Below are 22,939 nucleotides of genomic sequence, written 5' to 3' on the forward strand. Positions count from 1 at the left end.
TCAGTGTTGCAATGGATGGGTTTGGCCACGTAGCCGCGGAATGCTCCATTTAGTTGGAACAGGCTACTCCACCTGTACCTCGTGGAAAAGTTTGTACAGAAAAACATGTTTGACCACAAGTCCATCAGGCAGAGTTCCACATGAGTCCTCGAGGCCCTGCGGGGAAAAGGAGATGGTGGATCCTGTCAGATGATTCCCCAAGCAGACCGTCAAAGTCATTTGGCAGAAAGCCTCATCGCTAGAACTTTAAAACAAGCACCAAGACGTAGCTTGGCTGGTAGTGAGGTGCCCTCCCCGTTAGATCCTCCCTGCATGCCCGGAGTCTCATCTCCTCCACACGTTGCCCTTGAGGCCACTGCGGTGGGGAAGAGACTGTCGCCCACCTCCTCCTGGAATGTACCTTCACAAAGCAGGTCTGAAAAGAGGTGCCATGGTTTTTGACAGCGTTCATCCTGAGTAGCTCCTCAGTGCAGGAGTCTGTGCTCTACAGGCTGCTCCCAGGGACGCACACCGAGATAAACATCAACTGCTGCTGGAGGACTATCATTTGGTGAAAGACACACCTTGGCCGACCCAAAACTTTCTGGTCTTCCAGTATAAAGAGATGTCCATGACCGAATGTTGCAGGCTGGCACATTCGAAGGTCTAGGACTATATAAAGCCTGTCTGGTGCTTTCTGTGCTGCATATTTTGGAAGCCTACTGCAAACAGACCATCAACATCACCTGCAAAATTCAAAAGGCAGTATCCTCCTCCTTCAACTCAGCTCTACAACTCAGGATGGAAACTGAAGCCTGGACTTAGGCCCAGACACAGAAGATCATTGCTCCAGCACATGCTCCAAATCTCCAAGCAGAAAATATTTAAAAATCCAAGAGAAATTAGCTAGCAGGATCAGTGACCAGAACTTCAACTAATCTTTCAGTAAAACAACCCAAAATGCAATAAAGTACAAACCCAATGCCACACTGCAGCAGAAATCACTTACAAACACAGCCACCTTCGGGGAACTTGGTGTCCTATTACTAAATGCGCTTCCACCTTCTCCAATTATCTTTGGAAGAATTATAACTGGACTTCCTCTCTTTCAACTCATCCCAGCCAAGGCTATTCCTCTCTGTCCACTTGAGCCGTTCCAATGTTGTTCCTCTCTGCTCCTAGTGGTTCCAAGTTAAAGATACAGCAAGCACAAGGAACCAACAGGGTATAGTATGAGAAGCTGTCAACAAATTGGGCAATTTGCTCCAGCAGGAGCAAATCATGCTCTTTCAGCAGCTGGTTGATGAATTTCATAATCAGGTGGAATGACTCTTTCCAGGGCTCCAATGTGCTCAGTAAACACCTATGGAAATTGAATCCTTAAGGTTCAATTTGTGTTCGCACCACAGAGCGATCCCACAGTAATGCCTGAGCCCTCTATGCAATACTGTCTGGCCCCGATATTTACGGCAAGGCAGCGAGAGTGCGGGTGTGAGAATAAGAAATACTGAAATGTTGTTTCTACAGCTTGTGGAAAATTACCAAGAAGTCATTTCTACACAACATAATGAAATCACTGAACAAGGGAATTGATAAGGGTATGTAAGTAAAGACCCTGAGACAGTACGGCAGTTAAAAATTGTGCTTAGGCAGAGAAAAGAAAAACAGCAAGAGTTAGAACAAAGGATGTAGTGAATGAGTAACTGACAGCTGCAAGTTAAAACACACACAATGGAGAGCCAAATAAGATAAAACAAAAACAAGAGTTAGGGGCTAGAAAGTTAGAGTAGGGGGAGAAGTAAACAGAGGAGGAGATTGTAGCAACCATAGGATAGGTTAGTGTCATAATACGTTATAACCAATAATGTAAAATAAAGGCGTGGACAAATGGATTTGTATTGTATAAACATGAACTGAATATGTTGATGGGTGTGCCTGCTTGTAGGACACCCGATCTTGCAAGAACGTTAAATAAACTTACTTCTTCAGAGTTTGACTTGGTGTAAATTATTATTAAGTGGGCTACGTTTCTCACAATTGGGGGCTCGTCCGGGATCTCTTCATCATTGCCGGGACCGCGGCCGACGACAGACGAGAAGACGCGTCCCGTTAATTTAAAAATGGTCTCGTTTCTCTCGTCGGTAGCGGACCCGAGTAATCGACTGAAAACGATCCTAGGGAAGTCACTCTGAACGAGTATTTAGTGCGGCAGGTACACACGTGAAGTAAGGCAACTCCGTGCACAGACCAAGGTAAGAAAAACGACTTTTAAGTATTATCTTGGTGACTTATGGTTAACTGTAGGATAAGACCTTCTAAGTACTAAAAGTCCTTGAGGAGTGAATTTTACAGTCCTGCAGTATAAGACCCTTCAGTTAGGAGGTGAGTACCATAAGGTATAAGACCCTTCAGCTAGGAGGTGAATACCGTAGGGTACAAGACCCTTCAGCTAGGAGGTGAATACTGTGGGGCAGTATAAGACCCTTCAGCTAGGAGGTGAGTACTGTATGGTATAAGACCCTTCAGTTAGGAGGTGAATACCGTAAGGTATAAGACCCTTCAGCTAGGAGGTGAATACCGTATCGTACAAGACCCTTCAGTTAGGAGGTGAATACTGTGGGGTATAAGACCCTTCAGCTAGGAGGTGAGTACTGTATGGTATAAGACCCTTCAGTTAGGAGGTGAATACCGTAGGGTACAAGACCCTTCAGTTAGGAGGTGAATACTGTGGGGTATAAGACCCTTCAGCTAGGAGGTGAGTACTGTATGGTATAAGACCCTTCAGTTAGGAGGTGAATACCGTAAGGTATAAGACCCTTCAGCTAGGAGGTGAATACCGTAGGGTACAAGACCCTTCAGTTAGGAGGTGAATACTGTAGACCATGGGAAATAAATCGTCTAAAAAGGAAGACGATGGGAGACAAGGAAAGTCTGCCGGCAACATCCCTCCAGAAAGTCCATTGGGACGGATGTTGGAGTATTGGGATTTAGAGTCAAAAACCAAGGAGAAAAAGACCCAAATATGATCTAAGGACAGCAAGAAGGACCACCCCTAAACCCGACGATAATGACGACGATAGAGACAGAGAGTCTCCTAAGACAATGATGCCCTTGAGAGAGGTACCAATAGGAAATAATGAAATTGGATTTGTTAGTGCACCATTAACGTCAGGAGAGGTAAGAGTGTTTAAAAAGGAAATGAAAGTCCTCGTAGAAGACCCCTTAGGATTGGCAGACCAAGTAGATCAATTTCTCGGTCCAAGTATATATACTTGGACGGAATTAATGTCCATTATGAACATATTATTTACGAGTGAAGAAAGGGGAATGATTAGACGGTCTGCAATGAAAATTTGGGAAAGAGAAAACCCTCCCGGGGTAGGGGGAAACGAACCAGCCGAACAAAAATACCCTAATCAAGACCCGCAGTGGCAGAACAATAACGTCGGCCATAGGGGCCAGATGAAAGACCTTAGAAATCTGATAGTAAAAGGCATTAGGGAATCTGTCCCGAAATCACAAAATTTGAATAAGGCCTTCGAAGTAAGACAGGAAAAGGATGAGACTCCCTCAAATTTCTTACAGAGTTTACGGGACACAATGAGGAAATATTCAGGTTTAGATCCAGAAGACCCGGTTGCCCAAGGACTCCTTCGAGTCCATTTTGTAACAAAATCATGGCCAGACATCCAAAAGAAAATTCAAAAGATAGATGGATGGAGTGAAAAACAATTGGACGAACTGCTCAGAGAAGCGCAGAAAGTTTTTGTTAATAGAGATGAAGCCAGAGAAAAACAGTGAAGCTTAAATGAGATGGTAATTGTACAAGTGTTCCACCCTTTTATGTTGTAAACAAGTAGTTGAAGCCCCTGCAAAACTTATGCCTTTACAGAGTTACCGCAGGCCCCTCTTATGGCACAAGCAGGCGACGTATTGAGTGCGACCCCTCTGGGTGTTGAAGGCTGTTTCTAGACAAATAGAGACCATTAAAGGCACCTAGGTGGGATCAAGGGATTGATTTTTTAAAATGTTTTGAAGAATCAAAGGGGGGACTGTGAGAACAGAATTTAGATTTTAGAATTTTTAAGAACAGAATTACATGGGAACATTTAAGATGAAACAATTAATCAGTCATGTATTGCTAACAAGCTAGCTTCAGTGCTGCAGGGAGGGACAGCTTATCAGAAATGACTTCATAACTTCAGGGCTGCAGAGGCAACTTGGCCTTGCAGCTGGTACAGCGAGAGAGAGAGAGAGAGACATTGTACTTCAACAGCACTCTTCTTATCACCCAGACATGACAATCCTAGGGGAAAGTTAGAATGAAAAACATACTGACCAGGCTAATACACGCCCCCTTGTTCGAGGGTGGCTCAGCCTACCCTTCTGATTCAGCAGTTGTTGAGTTTTTTTATATTTGCTTTTATATTATACTGTTTAAATGTTATTTGAGTAAATAGATCCACATAATCCTAGTGAATATATATAATCATATATAAGTTGATCAGTAGAGAGAAGGTTATCATAGAATGATAAAGGGGGGGAATGTGGAAGTGAGCAGAAAGGCATGGCACTATGCTTAATGGGAAATATAGCCAAGTTAGGAATAGTAGCTTTGCTGAGCGAGCTTTGATTTTAAGTGGCAGAAACCACAATGAAATAGTTAAAAGGGATGGCCAGAGTGTGTGCAAGCTGTGGCAGCCACAGCACTTCAGACCAAGGAAGTCATTTTGCCTCGAAGCTATTACAAGAAATAGTTAGGGGATTGGGAATCCAATGGGACTTCCATACCCCTTGGCACCCTCCCTCTTCGGGGCGGGTGGAAAGAATGAATCAGACCTTAAAGAAACACCTGTCCAAACTGGTACTTGAAACAAGGTTACCCTGGACAAAATGTTTACCTATAGCGATACTCAGAATTCGGACAGCCCCTAGAAAAGATGTGGTACTGTCCCCCTATGAAATGCTATTCGGATTACCCTATATGGGAACCAGGGGCGAGATGCCAACCTTAGAAACTAAAGATTCGTTTCTAAAGAACTATATACTGGCGTTGTCTTCCTCATTGTCATTCCTCAGGAAGCAAGGCCTGTTAGCACAGACCTCACCTTTCGAATTTGCAGTACACAAGATCCAACCAGGAGATTGGGTTCTGGTGAAATCGTGGAGACTAAACTACAACCGAACTGGGAAGGACCATACCAGACTCTCCTAACCACTGAAACAGCCATAAGAATGGCAGAAAGAGGTTGGACCCACTACACAAGAATCAAGGGGCCGATACAACCCCCCGGCCGAGGAAGGAACTTGGACAACCGAATTAACAGAAGAACCATTGAAACTAAAGCTAAAAAGACTTTTGAGTAACAAACTTTTTTATATAGCGGATATAGCGGCGCGAGCACGGAAATACTGTCTGTAATATTGTGTGCCTTCTCTCTCTCTCTCTCTTTCTTTTCAAAAGTAGCCAGGAAATCAGAACCAGATTAAAATGGGTTGGATGTTTTTGTATGCAGTATTAGTCATCCCAGTAATGGGAAAAATAACAATGTGGGACGGAACTGACGGGGACAACGGTACACAGAAATCCCCAAGAGCCAGGACCCTCAGGTGGTAGAAGTAGACTTATGTTTCCTAATCCCATGTGGGGGCATACATAACCAAAGAAATTATCATGTGGAGTCCCTCCATTATTATGGGGATGGACTACTAACAGGAGACCCACTCCCACCGATTATATCCATTCACCAGAGCCCCATAAAACCAGGCCCAGATTGTCCAGATAAGGAATGCAACCCTATATATATTTGACAATAAAAAGAAGCGAATGGACAGAAACGACTGGTGGAATATCCATCCAACGCCATCGGAATGGCTCAATAACAGAAGAACGACAAATCAAAACTACCCACTTCCAATTAGACAACAAGGTGTTTGGAGTAACAGTTAGAGAAAGGAAAAAGAAAGGTGAATTAAAATGTTGTTTTCAGGTAACAATAGATAAGACTGGTAAACCATCTAACAAACTAAAAGGGACCTTTCATAACGATCCTAACATAGTAAAAATAATAGAGGTAAAAGACTTGAGAAAGACAATTGAGATAGAAACTGGTTACGGGGACACAAATGCCTGGGTAGAATGGATAAAATATACTGTAAAAAGTTTGAACAAAAACAATTGCTATGCTTGTGCATCTGGTAGACCGATAGCTCAAGTAGTACCTTTCCCGCTGGGGTGGGAGCGTGACCGAAAGGGCATGGAATGCATGTTAGCCCTATATCAGGATAAGACGGCTTGGGGTATTCAAACTTGCATATCCTTGTCATTAATGTTCCCTCCCCTAGAGAAAAAAGATTCAAGGACTCCTTCATTTTTAGCCACCAGTGTGAATCACACATCATGCGTAAGTCGACACGGTGCGGAGCTAACCAGAAATATGGGAGAGTTGAAGTCATGCATAGAGACTGAGGACATAACTGGAAGAGTCAGGGGAGGGAACTACTCATCATTGAATGTCCCCAGAGCTGATTTATGGTGGTATTGCGGAGGAAAAATCCTGAGACAGACCCTACCCTCCCAGTGGAAGGGGACGTGCGCAATTGTTCAATTGGCAATACCATTCACCTTGGCATTTGAGAAACAAAAGATAATAACGAGGGAAAGGGGTAAAAGGGAAGCGATAGCAAACTCTTTTGACGACCAGGTGTACATGGATTCCATAGGGGTCCCAAGAGGGGTACCTGAAGAATTCAAGGCCCGAAACCAAATAACCGCCGGTTTCGAGTCTTTGTTTTGGTGGGTCACGATTAACAAAAATGTAGATTGGATAAATTATATTTATTACAACCAACAAAGATTTATAAATTATGACAGAGTGGATAGTATCAATGGAAATACAGACATTGAAAAGGCGGCTGAAATAATGCTCAGAGAATTTGAGAGGACATATGAGACTCCTCCTCAGTATGTAGAAAACAACAAGGATTAAGTAAAAGAAAAGGGGGAATTGTGAGAATAAGAAATACTGAAATGTTGTTTCTACAGCTTGTGGAAAATTACCAAGAAGTCATTTCTACACAACATAATGATATCACTGAACAAGGGAACTGATAAGGGTATGTAAGTAAAGACCCTGAGACACTACGGCAGTTAAAAATTGTGCTTAGGCAGAGAAAAGAAAAACAGCAAGAGTTAGAACAAAGGATGTAGTGAATGAGTAACTGACAGCTGCAAGTTAAAACACACACAATGGGGAGCCAAATAAGGTAAAACAAAAACAAGAGTTAGGGGCTAGAAAGTTAGAGTAGGGGGAGAAGTAAACAGAGGAGGAGACTGTAGCAACCATAGGATAGGTTAGTGTCATAATACGTTATAACCAATAATGTAAAATAAAGGCGTGGACAAATGGATTTGTATTGTATAAACATGAACTGAATATGTTAATGGGTGTGCCTGCTTGTAGGACACCCGATCTTGCAAGAACGTTAAATAAACTTACTTCTTCAGAGTTTGACTTGGTGTAAATTATTATTAAGTGGGCTACGTTTCTCACATGGGGAAGAGAGAGGGGAATGCAGTTGTTGTGAGGGAACCTAGCGGGGACATGAATACTTTTTTCTTCCGTTTCCCACGGCAGGTGAACAAATCAACACTTGGCCAGCTGTGGAGGGAGAATGACCAGCGGCAGGAGGCCGCGCCAGGGGGCGGTCACTAGCAACCGGGAGGGTTCACGGGCTGTAGATCAGGGTTGCTGTGGGGGGGACAGGTCGGTAATTGCAGTGCAGGCCAGGCTCCACAGCGGGGAGGAGGAAGGCTCCCTTCAGCAGCCACAGCAAGGTTACCTTGAGGAGCCATGGCACCTCCTTGCCCACAGGAATGCTATAAAAAGCATTTACTTTCTGAAGCTGGCAGCCTTGGGGAAACCCAGACGGCAGCTGTTAAATTTAAATCAGTCTGATTTAAACATGCTAATGAAGCGTCTTGCTTCTCCAAGAAGGGACTGTCGCACGACCCGATAGCCGCCGCTGTAAAATAGCCGGACTGAACTCTGAACTCTGGTGGAACTGTGAGCACAAGGGAACACTCCTTTATATATATATATATATATATATATATATATATATTGTTCTTTGGCCTCCTTATCTCGAGAGACAATGGGTAAGCGCCTGGAGGTGGTCAGTGGCATGTGGAGCAGCGCCTGGATATATATATATATATATATATATATACATTCGAATTATACCCCAGCCTGCAGAGTCTCATCGACAGGTTTGCGGCTGCCTGCAATGAATTTGGCCTAACCATCAGCCTCAAGAAAACGAACACCATGGGGCAGGACGTCAGAAATGCTCCATCCATCAATATTGGCGACCACGCTCTGGAAGTGGTTCAAGAGTTCACCTACCTAGGCTCAACTATCACCAGTAACCTGTCTCTAGATGCAGAAATCAACAAGCGCATGGGAAAGGCTTCCACTGCTATGTCCAGACTGGCCAAGAGAGTGGGAAAATGGCGCACTGACACGGAACACAAAAGTCCGAGTGTATCAGGCCTGTGTCCTCAGTACCTTGCTCTATGGCAGCGCGGCCTGGACAACGTATGTCAGCCAAGAGCGACGTCTCAATTCATTCCATCTTCGCTGCCTCCGGAGAATACTTGGCATCCGGTGGCAGGACCGTATCTCCAACACAGAAGTCCTCGAGGCGGCCAACATCCCCAGTTTGTACACACTACTGAGTCAGCGGTGCTTGAGATGGCTTGGCCATGTGAGCCGCATGGAAGATGGCAGGATCCCCAAAGACACATTGTACAGCGAGCTCGTCACTGGTATCAGACCCACCGGCCGTCCAGGTCTCCGCTTTAAAGACGTCTGCAAACGCGACATGAAATCCTGTGACATTGATCACAAGTCGTGGGAGTCAGTTGCCAGTGTTCGCCAGAGCTGGCGAGCAGCCATAAAGACAGGGCTAAAATGTGGCGAGTCGAAGAGACTTATATAATCTTGTTGTACAAAGTAAAACAAGCTGTCAGCAATTTGATTCACTGCAATAAAAAGGCAAATAAGATACTGAGATGAACTAGCAAAGAGATAGAAGATAAAACTAACAGGGTATACTGTTGCTGTAAGGGGAGACTGGTGTAGGTCACGAGTTGAGAGAACTGGGTAGAGAGCCACACTGAGAAAGCCGCAACGCAGAGCCAGTAAGTAGGTGAAGCTGCGCAGAGGATTTAGAGGTATCCCGAAGGTTGTTGCCATGCAGGAGACCGTGCTGAGAGAGACCGCAGATCTTCACAAGAGGTCGAGCTGCATAGGGGATTTAAAGGGTATCCCGCAGGTCAATACCGCCCATGGGGATTTAAAGGGTATCCCGCAGGTCAATACCGCTCGGGCAGACCACACGCTGACAGAATGACTAATAGTGCAGAAGGCCTAGATTGGGGACCGGGTGGGGGGTCCCTTACCAGGTTTACAGCAGATGAAAATTTGACCAGTAAAATGAAAAAAGGTGGGCGGAAATCTAATAACCCCCCTCCCACCCCAGAAGCACAAAGAGCATAGTGGAAGGGCCAAAAGAAAGGTCAGAAGGATAAGGCAATTATGATCATAATCAGTTCTTATATGGGACTCTGCCGGCGAGTCCACAAACATTCCCAAAATCAGAAACAAATTAACAGCAAGTCCAGAGATAGAAACACGTTTCAGAAAACAATTGGTAGAAATTACATTAGAAGTACCAAAGTAGTCACAAATGACTGTGAAAAGCTGCTGCATAACCTCTTGGAGTTTGTCTGCCTTTGTGAGAGTTTATCTTTTTCCTTTAGGTTGTAATTATAGTTGGGTGCAAGACATTTGAAGTAAGGAGAATTGGGATCGTTGACATAATTGATTTATTTCTGTTTTCCTTCCTTTAAACGCATGTGCTACTCTTTTCTATCTATGGATGTGTGTTAATTTATTTATTTTATTTGGCACATGATGTTTGTGTGCTTGAATTTGTGATTTTCAGTGCAATTTTAAAACTAATTACTGGTAACTGGGGATGAAGTTCCAGTTTGTTTTCAAAATATGCAGATCAGTCCAGAGCCTTGTAAAAGTCTGGCAGAAACCCAGTTTTAACCTTTCAAACTTTTGCAGCAAGTTAAAGAAGACTCAATTCAACTGTGGTTAAGTCAGGAACATCAGAACCTGGAAGTTATTCTAAAGGACAGGGAAAGGTTGCTAGGAGTAGGGGATCAAGTGATGGTTAGGGTCCTACTTGCAAAACCAGGCTTAGCACCTCACTGGCGAGGATCGTATCAGGTCCCGATGACCACACTTGTACGTGTGGATGTGGAAGGGAAATGTCGGTGGAAACACTGGACACAGATCAAGGAGTATGGAAACGCAAAGAATAATAAGGACTAACTGGTGATGACTGGCGTCCGCTATGTTCTCTCTTTACAGGACCATGAAAACCACAGTACTGCTGATATGTCTGGCAACCACGATCGCGGAAGTAACCTAGTCAGTTGACTGGGGGACCCAACAAGGCCTGTTCTATAAGAACCCGATTAATGCCAATTGCGATCGGGCGCGTGGAACGTTAAATGTCACGGTTAACAAACTAGTATGCTTAAGGAGTATCTCAGGGCAGTTGGGAATAGGGAACAGAAGTGCCTGAAGTTGCAAAGCGTGGCAATGAAGGTTCCCTTTATATTTAAAGCAGTCATACATAAATCTAGCGTCAGTATCCACTATAGTTCTAACTTTATAACCCGTTATATCTGTATGCAGTTACTTGTTGGATTAAGTTCTATTCAAGTTACTTTTTATTAAATTATCTAACCAACGTGAATGTTGACTGCAGGCTCCCATTTTGGGTAATCTGTTCATTATTTGTATCCTGAACAAGAGAGGTTGTTGGACTCCATTAAGTGTACATAAGCACATTGGCTAGGTTTGTGGCTGAACTGCACAGCCAGATTCACTAATTCAATTGGAACTCTTAATTTAAAAAAATTGAATTGCTAGAATAATTGTGTAGAGCCAGTCAGTATTTATTAATGAATTACGGCTGTTAGCTATAATGAGCTTGTTGACTTCTAAATCATATTGAGCAAAGCAATGTTTAAATGGAATTTTAAGTTAGATTTGAATTTAACCAACATGCTAGCAAAATACTAAAGAACCAGGGGCATCCAAACCCTTCTCGGGCAGAGAATACAGAGATCATAGGAGATAGCAATTGGCCAAAGTACTACCTCGTACCCAAATATGTGACCCAGAGAGATTCCCTCCTTATGGGATTTCATTGGCTGGGTGTAGGGAATAATGTTGTCTGTCCACATCCCATGGGGATAGGGATGAGGGCTGTGCATGGTTTTAATAGCACCCTAAATTATACCCTTGAAATTTCCAGTGCCTGCCATGAACCGACGCAGGTGGCACACCGTGGAGAAGGGCGATACTGCGTGACCACCAACGAGCCCCAACACCAGTATGGTAACATCCACTGCCCAGTGATCAACTCGAGTTTCTGCTTCCAACCCTGGGCTCCAACGACAATCGGACATTCGGCGATAACTCACATCCGGCCTCCCCACAGGGAGTGGATGAATATAAACGACGATCTAACGGAGGACTTGTTGAGATACCTGCTTCCAGAGGGGAAGCGAATCCCTAAACTGCTGCATCATCTCGTGAAGGTGAGGGAAGTGGCCCGGACAGCAATGAAGCAGTATCACCAAATCCAACAGGTGGTCAAACAACTGGGACAGGATGTGGAAGCCAAACTGGAGGACGCATCGTGGTGGGAGACAGTTTGGGACTGGGGTATTAGGGTGGACATTCACCCCTGGATTAGAATTGATTCCCATGTACTGGTGGTGGTACAGTTGCTAATTGCTATTGGACTTATGGTTGAATGTTGTACCCTGGCACCTAAATTGAGGTGTTAGACATAATTTAGAAAATGTAACCGCCTGTCTGGCCAACAGTGATGGAGCATGCAAGGAGCACTTAGCGTTAGTTGGCCATCTTGCTAGTAGCCAAGGGCCAAAGAGGGAACTGAAGTGGTATACCCCAGGAGTACTGCAGGCTTAACTAAAATTGCTTAATTTATGTAGAATAATAGAAAGTATCAATCCCAGACTAAGGCTGGTCACAAGGACACAAGTGAGGTCATAAGAGGATGCTAGGGAAGGATCCGAAGCTCATCGAAACCAGTAGGATCCCCAGATTTTTCGACAGGCAGAGGATTCTAGGGTAATGGCTACCTAGGGCCAGGCGCTAGCCAAGGGCCAAAATGTGGGGGGTCTGCAAGTGAACACTAGCGTATGGGGATCATGGGATACCTGGCATAACTTAGGTCCCTGAAACTTGAGAAAAGTGTGCCTGCTAGACACCTGAAACACATGAATAACCTAATCACAAGGTAATGAGGTCAGGAGGGAGACACCCGAATCATATGAATAACCTAATCAGGAAGTTGACGAGATGAATAATATAATCAAGGCAGGATGAGATTACGGAAGACAGTACATGGGAGATGATGTAATTTAAGGAACAGCTTGTCAAGTAAACCTCCTGTAAACTATATAAAATGACTGCTCAAACATTGCACTAATAGAAACCCTACGATCATTCGTGAGAGTAGGACTTCTCTTTGAATGCTCGTAATAAAGAGCGCTCGTTTGGACAAGACATCTGACTCTCAAGGCATTTTTGGGTACCAGGGCAAGCCCTCACCATTACAGTTGCTTTATAAGAAACTGGTCAGATCCCATCTGGACTAGCTCTGGGCATCTAATCATAGGAAGAATATTATCGGCCTTAAGGTACAAAGGCAAGCAACAAAGAAGATTCTGGGTATCATAAGGTCATGAGGATAGGTTAGGATCATTTTCTTTGTAAAAGAGGTGCTTCAAAATGCTCTAATTGATGTTTTTAAGATTATGTAGGAAAGTAATAAAATTGAACCAGGCAAAGTATACATTACAGTGATGGGTTCAGACCACAGGCATGCTTCAGCGAGGAAAAAGAAGAACTAAAGCTGGAACCTTCAACAGCTGAAACTGCCAGCAGAAATTAGCCCACTCCATCAGGAACCATTTCACTTGCATTTAGCAGTTCAGATAGGTCAACTTGGAATTATAAAGATAGTCTGGATGAAAAACTGATACAAATCATAACAAAGCCAAAGGATGAGGTTTTGGAAGTGGAATGTGAGCTGAGGCTGAGGATATGTCAGATACTGGCTGTTGAGTGCTTAGACAATTATTTCAGGTTCTGCCCTGAAAAGCTAAATGTTTCAAGAGCATTTCAATGATATGTAGACCTGCAAAGACTCTCCAGAGCTGTGCAGCAAATAGCAGGGGTAGCAGCTGTATCCAATGCTAACTTTTGTAGCACGATCAGATAAGGTTCTCTACAATGCAGAGCATCCTGCAATAAGTGGAAGCTCCAGGTCATTCTGCAGATATCTTACAAAACAAGATTCCTCCTGGACTTGAGCACCAAAATCCCAACGCTGTCACTCCAGTGCAGTATTGGGGAGGTGCTGCACTGCCAGAGGTGCTATCTTTCAGATGAGACGTGAAACCAAGGCCCCATCTGTCCTCTCAGGTGGACATAAAAATCCCATGCCGCTATTTCAAAGAATAGCAGGAGAGTTATCCCCGGTGTCCTGGCCAATACTTATCCCTCAATCAACATCACAAAAACAGATTATCTGGTCTTTATCGCATTGCTATTTGTGGGAGCTTGCTGTGCACAAATTGGCTACCACATTTCTTACATTACAACAGCGACCACACTTCAAAAGTACTTTGTTGGCTGTAAAGTGCTTTGGGATCTCTGGTTGTCGTGAAAGGCGCTGGATAAATGCAAGTCTTTTTCTGACACATTACACCACAGATATATTGAGAAATGATCTTCTGAGGCTATTCAGGCTAGAGACTACATCTTAAGGAGGATCTAGATCTCCTGCATTGATGGGGAGAAAACATTTTCAGCCTTCATTTCATTCTAAAGGAATATCCAAATGAAAAATTGTCTCCAGAGACATTTCCAAATTAAACTAGGAGCTCAAAAGTAAAGAGCAAAAACAAACTGTCAAAAGACCAACCCAAAGTTCTGATTTCTTTGAAACTCGGCAATTCACGTATTTGTCCATCCCCGATTTCCTTCAGTTATCCAAGTCCAAAGCTTAGGAATTCCTTTCCTAAAGCTCTCCGTCGCTCTCTCTTCCTTAAAGACACTTCTTAAAGCCTGTCTCTTTGACCAAGCTTTTAGTCACCCTGTCATAATGTCTTCTGTTTGGCTAGGTGTCAATTTGTTTGTCTGATTACACTCCTACAAGGTGACTTGGGGTAGTTTACTACATCAAAAGCACTGTATAAGTGCAATTTGTTTATCAACTCCTCTCTCCTCACCATCCAAGGCCCCAAACGCTCCCTCCAGGTGAAGCAATGATTTACTGTACTTCTTTCAATTTAATATACTGTGTTCACTGTTCGCAATGCGGTCGCCTCTACACTGGGGAGACCAAACCCCAATTGAGCGACCGCTTTGTGGAACACCTCTGTTCAGTCCGCAAGCATGACCCTGAGCTTCTGGTTGTTTGCCATTTTTATTTACCACCCTGCTCTGATGCCTACATTTCTGTCCTCAGTCTGCTGCAGTGTTTCAGTGAAGCTCACGCAAGCTCGAGGAACAACACCTCATCTTGCAATTAGGTACTCTATAGCCTTCTGGACACCAAATTGAGTTCAATAATTTCAGACCATGAGCCCCATTATTTCTATTTATTTATTTATTAACCATATTCTGGTCTTGAACTTGTTTATCATGCTTTTACTTTCAGGCAGAGCTGTTCATTATTCTGCCATTGGCACTCTCTCTGAACAAATGCTTTGTATTTTATTACAGCTATTCAGCACTCCATTTGCATTTTGTGCCATGAAATCTCTGTCATTTAATCTCTCGGGAATGTGTCCTATCACAAACCTTCCCTTTTGTTCTTCTTCCCTCTTCCCCCTTTCACTTGCTCAAAGACTGTTAGATTTCTAACCTTTGTCAGTTCTGGTGCAAGGTGACAGACCTGAAACATTAACTCTGTTTCTCTCTCCACAGACGCTGCCAGACCTGCTGAGTATTTACAACACTTTTCGTTCTCATTTCAGAGTTCCAGCATCCGCAGTATTTAGCTCTCATCATGGTTTAAGTTACTCTGGTTTCTAGCAGCATAAATTACATTGCTGAATCCGAGAGCATAAATGTAATTTTGGTCTTATCTCATCCTGTTGCATGGCTGCAGCACAACAAGGCAGAGTTATCATACACCCTCTCTCGCTTCCAAGAGAATTTAGGGCATTTCCTGAAAGTGACGTCAAACTAGCATATTCTTTTGTCCCATATTCCAATCACTTGAGTTAGATTCACCCTACCAAACCATTGGAATTTGATGTCCCTTATGTCCTTAATTTGAACTATTTGGCTAATGCCTTTTCAGTTATAAGGAAAAGGGAAGCACGACGTGACATTTGAACATAATCTTAAAAAGACACAAGAACATGAAGACTTGCCAATGTTAGGACCAACAATTTAACCTGAAAAGACCAATGGCAAGGATACAATGCAAAAAAGATGATCATTACCTATTTAGCAACTATTGTTGTCAAATCCAATCTATAAGTTGTATCGTCACAGAGTTTTTATCTTTATTTATTAATTGATGGGAATGTGGGTGTAAGGCCAGTATTTATTGCCCATCCCCGACTGCCCTTGAGAAGATGGTGGTGAACTGCGTTCTTGGACTGCTGCAATCTGCACGGTGAAGGTACTCCCACAGTGCTATTGGGGAGGAAGTTCCAGGATTTTGACCCAGCGACAGTGAAGGAATAGTGATATACTTTCAAGTCAGGATGGTGTGTGACTTGGAGAGGAACATGGAGGTGCTGGTGTTCTCTTCCACCTGCTGCCCTTGTTCTCCTAGGTGGTAGAGGTTGTGCATTTGGGAGGTGCTCTTAAAGGACCCTTGGCAAGTTGCTACAGTGCATCTTGTATATAGTACACACTACAGTCACAGTGCACCAGTGGTGGTAGTTGTTACGTTCACCAGAAGTGCAATGAAACAATAATCATGGACCAACTCTGAATTTTACCAGCGCTTTGGAGACAGGCGTGGAGGCAGAAAGGCTGGCAAAATGGCACAGGAAATCGGGGAGCATGACTAATGTCTTCCCACCGCCATACTATTTTGCCAGCTGCGGGAAAGCTGCCAGGCGGTTAATTGAGCCACTTAAGTGGCCAGTTTTTTTTATTCGTTTTCATGGGATGTGGGCATCGCTGACGATGCCAGCATTTGTTGTCCATCCCTAATTGCTCAAGAAGGTGATGGTGAGCTGCCTTCTTGAACTGCTGCAGTCCATCTGGTGCAGATGCACCAACACTGTTGTTAGGGAGGGTGTTCCAGAATTTTGATCCAGCCACAGCGAAGGAACTTCGATATATTTCCAAGTCAGGATGTTGTGTGGCTTGGAGGGAAACTTGCAGATGGCAGTGTTCCCACAAGTCTGCTGCCCTTATCTTTCTAGGTGGAAGAGGATGCGGGATTGAAGGTGCCGTCAAAAGAAGCGTGGTGAGTTGCTGCAGTGCATCTTGTGTAAGGTAAACACTGCTGCCACTGCGTGTCAGTGGTGGAGGGAACAAAAGTGGTGGTGGATGGGGTGCCAATCAAGTGGGCTGCTTTGTCCTGGATGGTGTCGAGATTCTTGAGTGTTGTTGGAACTGCACCCATCCAGGCAAGTGAAGAGTATTCCATCATACCCCTGACTTGTGCCTTGTAGATGGTGGACAGGCTTTGGGGAGTCAGGAGGTGGGTTACTCATTGCAGAATTCCTAGCCTCTGACCTGCTCTTGTAGCCACAGTATTTATGTGGTTAGTCCATTTCAGTTTCTGGTCAATGGTAATACCCAGATGTTGATGTTGGGGGATTCAGTGATGGTAATGCTTTTGAATGTCAAGGGGAGACAGTTAGATTCTCTCTTGTTGGAGATGGTTATTGCCTGGCACTTGTGTGGCGCCAACGTTACTTGCCACTTATCAGCCCAACACTGAATGTTGTCCAGGTCTTGCTGCATACTGACACAAACTGCTTCAATATCTGAGGAGTTACGAGTGGTACAGAACATCATACAATCATCAAAGAACATCCCCACTTCTGACCTTACGATGGAGGGAAGGTCATTGATGAAGCAGCTGAAGATGGTTGGGCCTAGGACACTATTCTGAGGAATTCCTGCAACGATGTCCTGGGGCTGAGATGAATGGCCTCCAACAACCACAACCATCTTCCTTTGCGCTAGGTATGACTCCAACCAGCGGAGAGTTTTCACCGATTCCCATTGACTTCAATTTTCCTAGAGCTCCTTGATGCCACACTCGGTCAAATGCTGCATTGATATCAAGGGCAGTCACTCCCAGTTCAGCTCTTTTGTCCATGTTTGAATTAAAGCTGTAATGAGGTCAGGAGCCAAGTGGCCCTGGCACAACCCAAACTGAGCATCAGTGAGCAGGTTGTTGCTGTTTAAGTGACACTTGATAGCACTGTCGACAACATTTTCCATCACTTTACTGATGATCGTGAGTAAACTGATGGGGCGACAATTGGCTGGATTGAATTTGTCCTGCTTCTTACGGACAGGACATAACCGGGCAATTTTCCACATTGTTGGGTAGCTGCCAGTGTCGTAGCTGTACTGGAACAGCTTGGCTAGGGGGGCGGCTAGTTCTGCAGCACAAGTCTTCAGTACTACAGCCAAGATGCTGTGAGGACCCTTATCCCTTGTTGTATCCAGTGCCTTCAGCCATTTCTTGATATCACGTGGAGTAAATCGGATTGGCTGAACACTGGCACCTGTGATGCAGGGGACCTCAGGAGGAAGCCAAGATGGATCATCCATTTGGCACTTCTGGCTGAAGACTGTCGCAAATGCTTCAGCCTTGTCTTTTGCGTTGATGTGCTGGGCTCCTCCTACATTCAGGATGGGGAGATTTGTGGTGCCTCATCCTCCAGTTATTTGTTTAATTGTCCACCATCATTCACTCCATTACCTCCATCATTGAGGATGACGATATTTGAGGAGCCTCCTCCTCCAGTTAGTTGTTTAACTGTCCACCACCATTCACGATCAGATGTGCAGGTCTGCAAAGCTTTGGTTGTGAGATTGCTTAGCACTGTCAATTGCATGCTGCTTCCACTGTTTGGTACGCAAGTAGTCCTGTGTTGTAGCTTCACCAGGTTGACACCTCATTTTTAGGAATGCCTGGTGCTGCTCCTGGCATGCTGTCCTGCAGGGCCACTTACTGCCCCCATGGGCATTTTGCCCGCGTTAGGAGGGCTCGTTGCTGCAAGGCAGACTGCCCAGTGAAACCATGGCTTCCCAGTGGACTCCAGGGGGCAGGGCTTTCGTTTAGGGATAATCATGTTCCACGGAAGGGGCCCATGGCAGCAATGGCCACCCCCGCAGCAACGGTGCCGCCAGCCCTTAGCAACCCCACACTCTCCGATCACTGGGGCCTGCCTGCTGAGCTGGGTCAGCAGCTCTTGGGGGAAGGCTGCCGTCCTTAATTTGTTGCCACCGGCAAAATGCAGCTCTGGGTCCTGCCGCCCGCCAAAGCAGTATTGCCTCCCGCTTTCAGTCCTGGCGGCGGAACTTCAGCCACCTCAGAAAAATTCCAGCAATTAACTCTGTTTCTCTCTCCACAGATGTTGCCAGACCTGCTGAGTATTTCCACCATTTTCTGTTTTATTACCCTGGATATTTTGGTAGTTTTAAATTATTTTTAGCAGTACTTTTACCCAATCCAAAAGTTATTTTGGTCAATAAATTATTTGTCACCTTACTGCTCTTCAAACACAAGATGCTTGCATATTTTGAAAGTTTGCTTCAATGTGGTAATTGATATACTGCAGAATGATATCAATTACCTTTTCAAATCATTGCTTACCTGGTATAGGTGGGTCAGTACAGCACCTATTAAGGCACTCCTCTGCATTGTCTGTGTGGAAAGGCGCCAAGCTCTTCAGCCCTTTTGCTAAGGCAACCTTTATGTCAATTATGGTATCCACGGTGTTTGAGAAAGTGCACTTGGACTCTTGCAATAGACTCTTGTGGTTTGGAAGTATTGCTAAGAGCAACAACAGAAATGATTCACTGTGATGCCAAACCATATTGATTTACAAATGCTTAGGCATTTAATTGGCAATGACTCTGGACACATTAGATGGAGAGTAATGCAAAGTCTTGGATAGTTCTGAGAATGTGGTGTCTTCAATATATAAGTGGGAACCAAGTCCTGTCAATTTGAAAATAAAAGAGATTGAATATATGGGTTAACTGACAGCACTCCTTTACCAATAATTTAGATAACTTTATATCAAATTCTTCAATACACTTTGATGACTGAAATACTGAAAATATTTTAAACAAAAGCTAAATAGCTGACATGTAAATAAAAAACAAGGAAGCAACCAAGTAGCCTCCTTCACTGAGCCACCTCCTGGAGAACCCTAAAAGAATGATTAAATCCTTATGCTGACTAATGTCTGCATTTAAGGATGACCCTCACCAAGTAGAAAATGGGTGTCCTTCCCACAATAATTCCTTGTGATGCATTGACCAAGCAGCAGCAAGGAGAAATGTGGATGGTTAAACACATCAGTGAGGACTTGAAATGAAGGCTGCGAGATGACCACATGCAATTGCACCCTATCAGATTTCTCCTACAGGTCTTACTATTCCCTCCTGTTCCCAGTACTTTTTTATTCGCCACATATTTCTTGTATACATATCACTGCTAAAACACCAAGACACAAAAAGTAAGCATAGAATTAACGGAACCACTTCTAATGTCCTTAATGTTAGTAAACCACTTCAAGTAGAAATGCTTTTGTGTTATACTGGAGTTCTAGGGAAGGTAGAATCCACTTCATTTATATTACAGGTCAGACTACACAGCACCAGCAGTAGCACATGAACAACTGCTCATGCACAGGCTTATTGTTTAAACATCATGATTGCTCAAAAAGGTCAGATAATGAGCAAATTACTTCGCTGACCTGTAGAGAAGCAGTGGAACACATTTAAGAAGCTATTTCATAACTCTCAACAAAGATATATTCCATTGAGAAAGAAAGACTCTATGAAAAGGATACACCATCTATGGCTAACTAAGGAAGTTAAGGATGGTATCAAATTAAAAGAAAAGATGAACGATGCTGGTAAGCCAGAAGATTGGGAAAATTTTAGAAACCAGCAGAGGATGACTAAAATATAATAAAGAGGGAAAAATTAGAGCATGAGAGTAAACTAGCAAGAAATGTAAAAACAGACTGTCAAAGTTTCTACAAATATATAAAAAGAGAATAACTAAAGTAAGCATTCATCCCTTTGAGGATGAGACTGGGGACTTAATAATGGGAAGCAAGGAAATGGCAGAGACTTTGAGCAAGTATTTTGTATCTGTCTTCACACTAGAAGACAGAAAAAGCATCCCAAGAATAGTAGAAAATCAAGATGCAAAAGGGAGGGAGGAACTTAAAATGATCACTATCACTAGAGAAAAAGTACTAGGAAAACTAATGGGACTAAAGGCTGACAAGTCTGCTGGACCTGATGGCCTGCATACTAGGGTCCTAAAGGAAATGGCCGGAGAGCTAGTGGATGCATTGGTTGTAATCTTTCAAAATTCCCCTGTTTCTGGAAAGATCCCAGCAGATTAGAAACTGCAAATCTAACACCTCTATTCAAGAAAGGAGGGAAGCAAAAAGCAGGAAACTATAGGCCAGTTAGCCTAACATCTGTCATTGGGAAAACACTAGAATCCATTATTAAGGAAGTAGTAGCAGGACATTTAGAAAATCATAATGCAACCAAGTAGAGTCAACATGGTTTTACGAAAGGGAAATCGTGTTTGACAAATTTGTTTGAGTTCTTTGAAGATGTAACAAGCAGGGTGGTTAAAGGGGAACCAGTAGATGTAGTGTATTTGGATTGCCAAATGGCATTCGATAAGGTGCCACATAAAAGGTAACTATGCAAGATAAAAGCTCATGGTATTGGGGGTAATATATTAGCATGGATAGAGGATTGGCTAACTAACAGGAAACTGGGAGTCGGGATAAATGGGTAACTTTCTGGTTGGCAAACTGTAACTAGTGGAGTGCCAGAGGGATCAGTGCTGGGGCCTCAACTATTTACGATCTATATTAATGACTTGGATGAAGGTACCAAATGTATTATAGCCAAATTTCCTTATGATACAAAGAAAAGTAGGAAAGCAAGTTGTGAGGAGGACAGAAAAGAGTCAGCAAAGGCTATAGCTAGGTTAAGGAAGTGGGCAAAAATTTGGCAGATGGAGTATAATGTTGGAAAATGTGAGGTTGTCCACTTTGGCAGGAAGAATAGAAAAGCAGAATATTATTTAAATGGAGAGACCCTGCAGAATGCTGCAGTACAGAGGGATCTGGGTGTGCTTGTACATGAATCACAAAACGTTAGTGTACAGCAAGTAATTAGGAAGACAAATGGAATGTTGGCAGTTATTGCAAGGGGGATGGAGTAGAGAAGTAGAGATGTCTTGCTACAACTGTACGGGGCATTGGTGAGACCGGACCTACAGAATTGCATACAGTTTTGGTCTCCTTACTTAAGGAGGGATATACTTGCGTCAGAAGCAGTTCAGAGAAGGTTCACTAAGCTGATTCCTGGGATGAAGGGGTTGTCTTAACATTGCTTCTAATTTCCATCCTTCTCTTGCTTTCACATGGTCCATTTCTCACTCTTCTCTTCCCTTCCTTGATTTCATTGTCTCCATTTCTGAGGGTAGGCTGTTGACCAATATCCTCTAAAATCGCACTGACGCCCACAGTTACCTTGACTAAACTCACTCCCGCCCCGTTTCCTGTAAGGACTCTATTCCATTCTCCCAGTTTTTCTGTCTCCATCACATCTGTTCTGACAATGCCACCTTCCATAGCAGTGTTTACAATATGTCTTACTTTTTCCTCAACCACTGTGGTTTAATAGCCCTCAATCGCATTCACTCAATCTCCTGCATGTCTGATCTCACCCCTTCGCCTCCCTCCCAGAACCACATTAGTGTTCTGCTTGTCCTCACCTTCCAGCAGCCTCGATATTCACTGGATCATCCTTCATCATTTCTGCCAACACCAAACACATCTTAACCTCTCTCCCCTTTCAGCTTCTGTAAAGACTGTCACCAGGGCAATATTCTGATTCACTCCTTAATTACCCCCAACAACCCTTCCCATTCCACAGCATCTTCCCATGCAAATGCAAGAAATGCAACACCTATCCTTTTACCTCCTCTCTTCCCACCATCCAGGGCTCCAAACACTCCTTCCAGGTGAAAAAGGGATTTACTTGTACTTCTTTCCATTTAGCATACTCTATTCAACAAGCACGATGTGGTGTCCTCTCAAAAATTCAATAAATTAAAAAAATCTTGAATTGAAAGCTCTTCTCAGCAATGGTGCCATGATACTACCATTGATTGTTCTAAAAACCCATCTGGTTCACTAACGTCCTTTAGGGAAGGAAATCTGCCACGCTTACCTGATCTGGCCTACATTTGACTCCACACCCACAGCAATATGGTTCACCCTTAACTACTCTCTGAAATGGCCTAGCAAGCCACTCAGCTTCAAGGGCAATTAAGGATGGGCAACAAATGCCAGCGATGCCCACGTGCCATGAAAGAATAATAAAAAAAAATTGGGGAGACCAAACGCAGACTGGATGACCACTTTACAGAACATCTCCATCCATGTCCCCAAGCTTCCAATTGCCTGTCATTTTAATTCTACACCTTGCTCCCAATCTGACCTTTCTCTCCTTGGCCTCCTAGAGTGTTCCAATGAAGTTCAACGCAAACTCAAGGAACAGTACCTCAT

The 22,939-nt window shown here is 43.8% G+C and overlaps 1 protein-coding gene across 4 annotated transcripts in view; it reads right to left on the reverse strand.

Moving 5' to 3' along the window:
• LOC137379591 (MANSC domain-containing protein 1-like) overlaps positions 1-22,939 on the reverse strand; it is a 52,176-nt gene that overhangs the window by 23,606 nt on the left and 5,631 nt on the right. For all 4 annotated transcript variants that reach the window (XM_068050640.1, XM_068050641.1, XM_068050643.1 and 1 more), the window contains one exon: positions 18,973-19,320. In XM_068050640.1, the coding sequence (XP_067906741.1) occupies positions 18,973-19,195 (223 nt within the window). In that variant the 5' untranslated portion in view covers positions 19,196-19,320. The remainder of the gene's footprint in view (positions 1-18,972; positions 19,321-22,939) is intronic.

Source organism: Heterodontus francisci, chromosome 18 (genome assembly GCF_036365525.1).
Source record: "Heterodontus francisci isolate sHetFra1 chromosome 18, sHetFra1.hap1, whole genome shotgun sequence".
Classification (NCBI taxonomy): Eukaryota; Metazoa; Chordata; class Chondrichthyes; order Heterodontiformes; family Heterodontidae; genus Heterodontus; species Heterodontus francisci.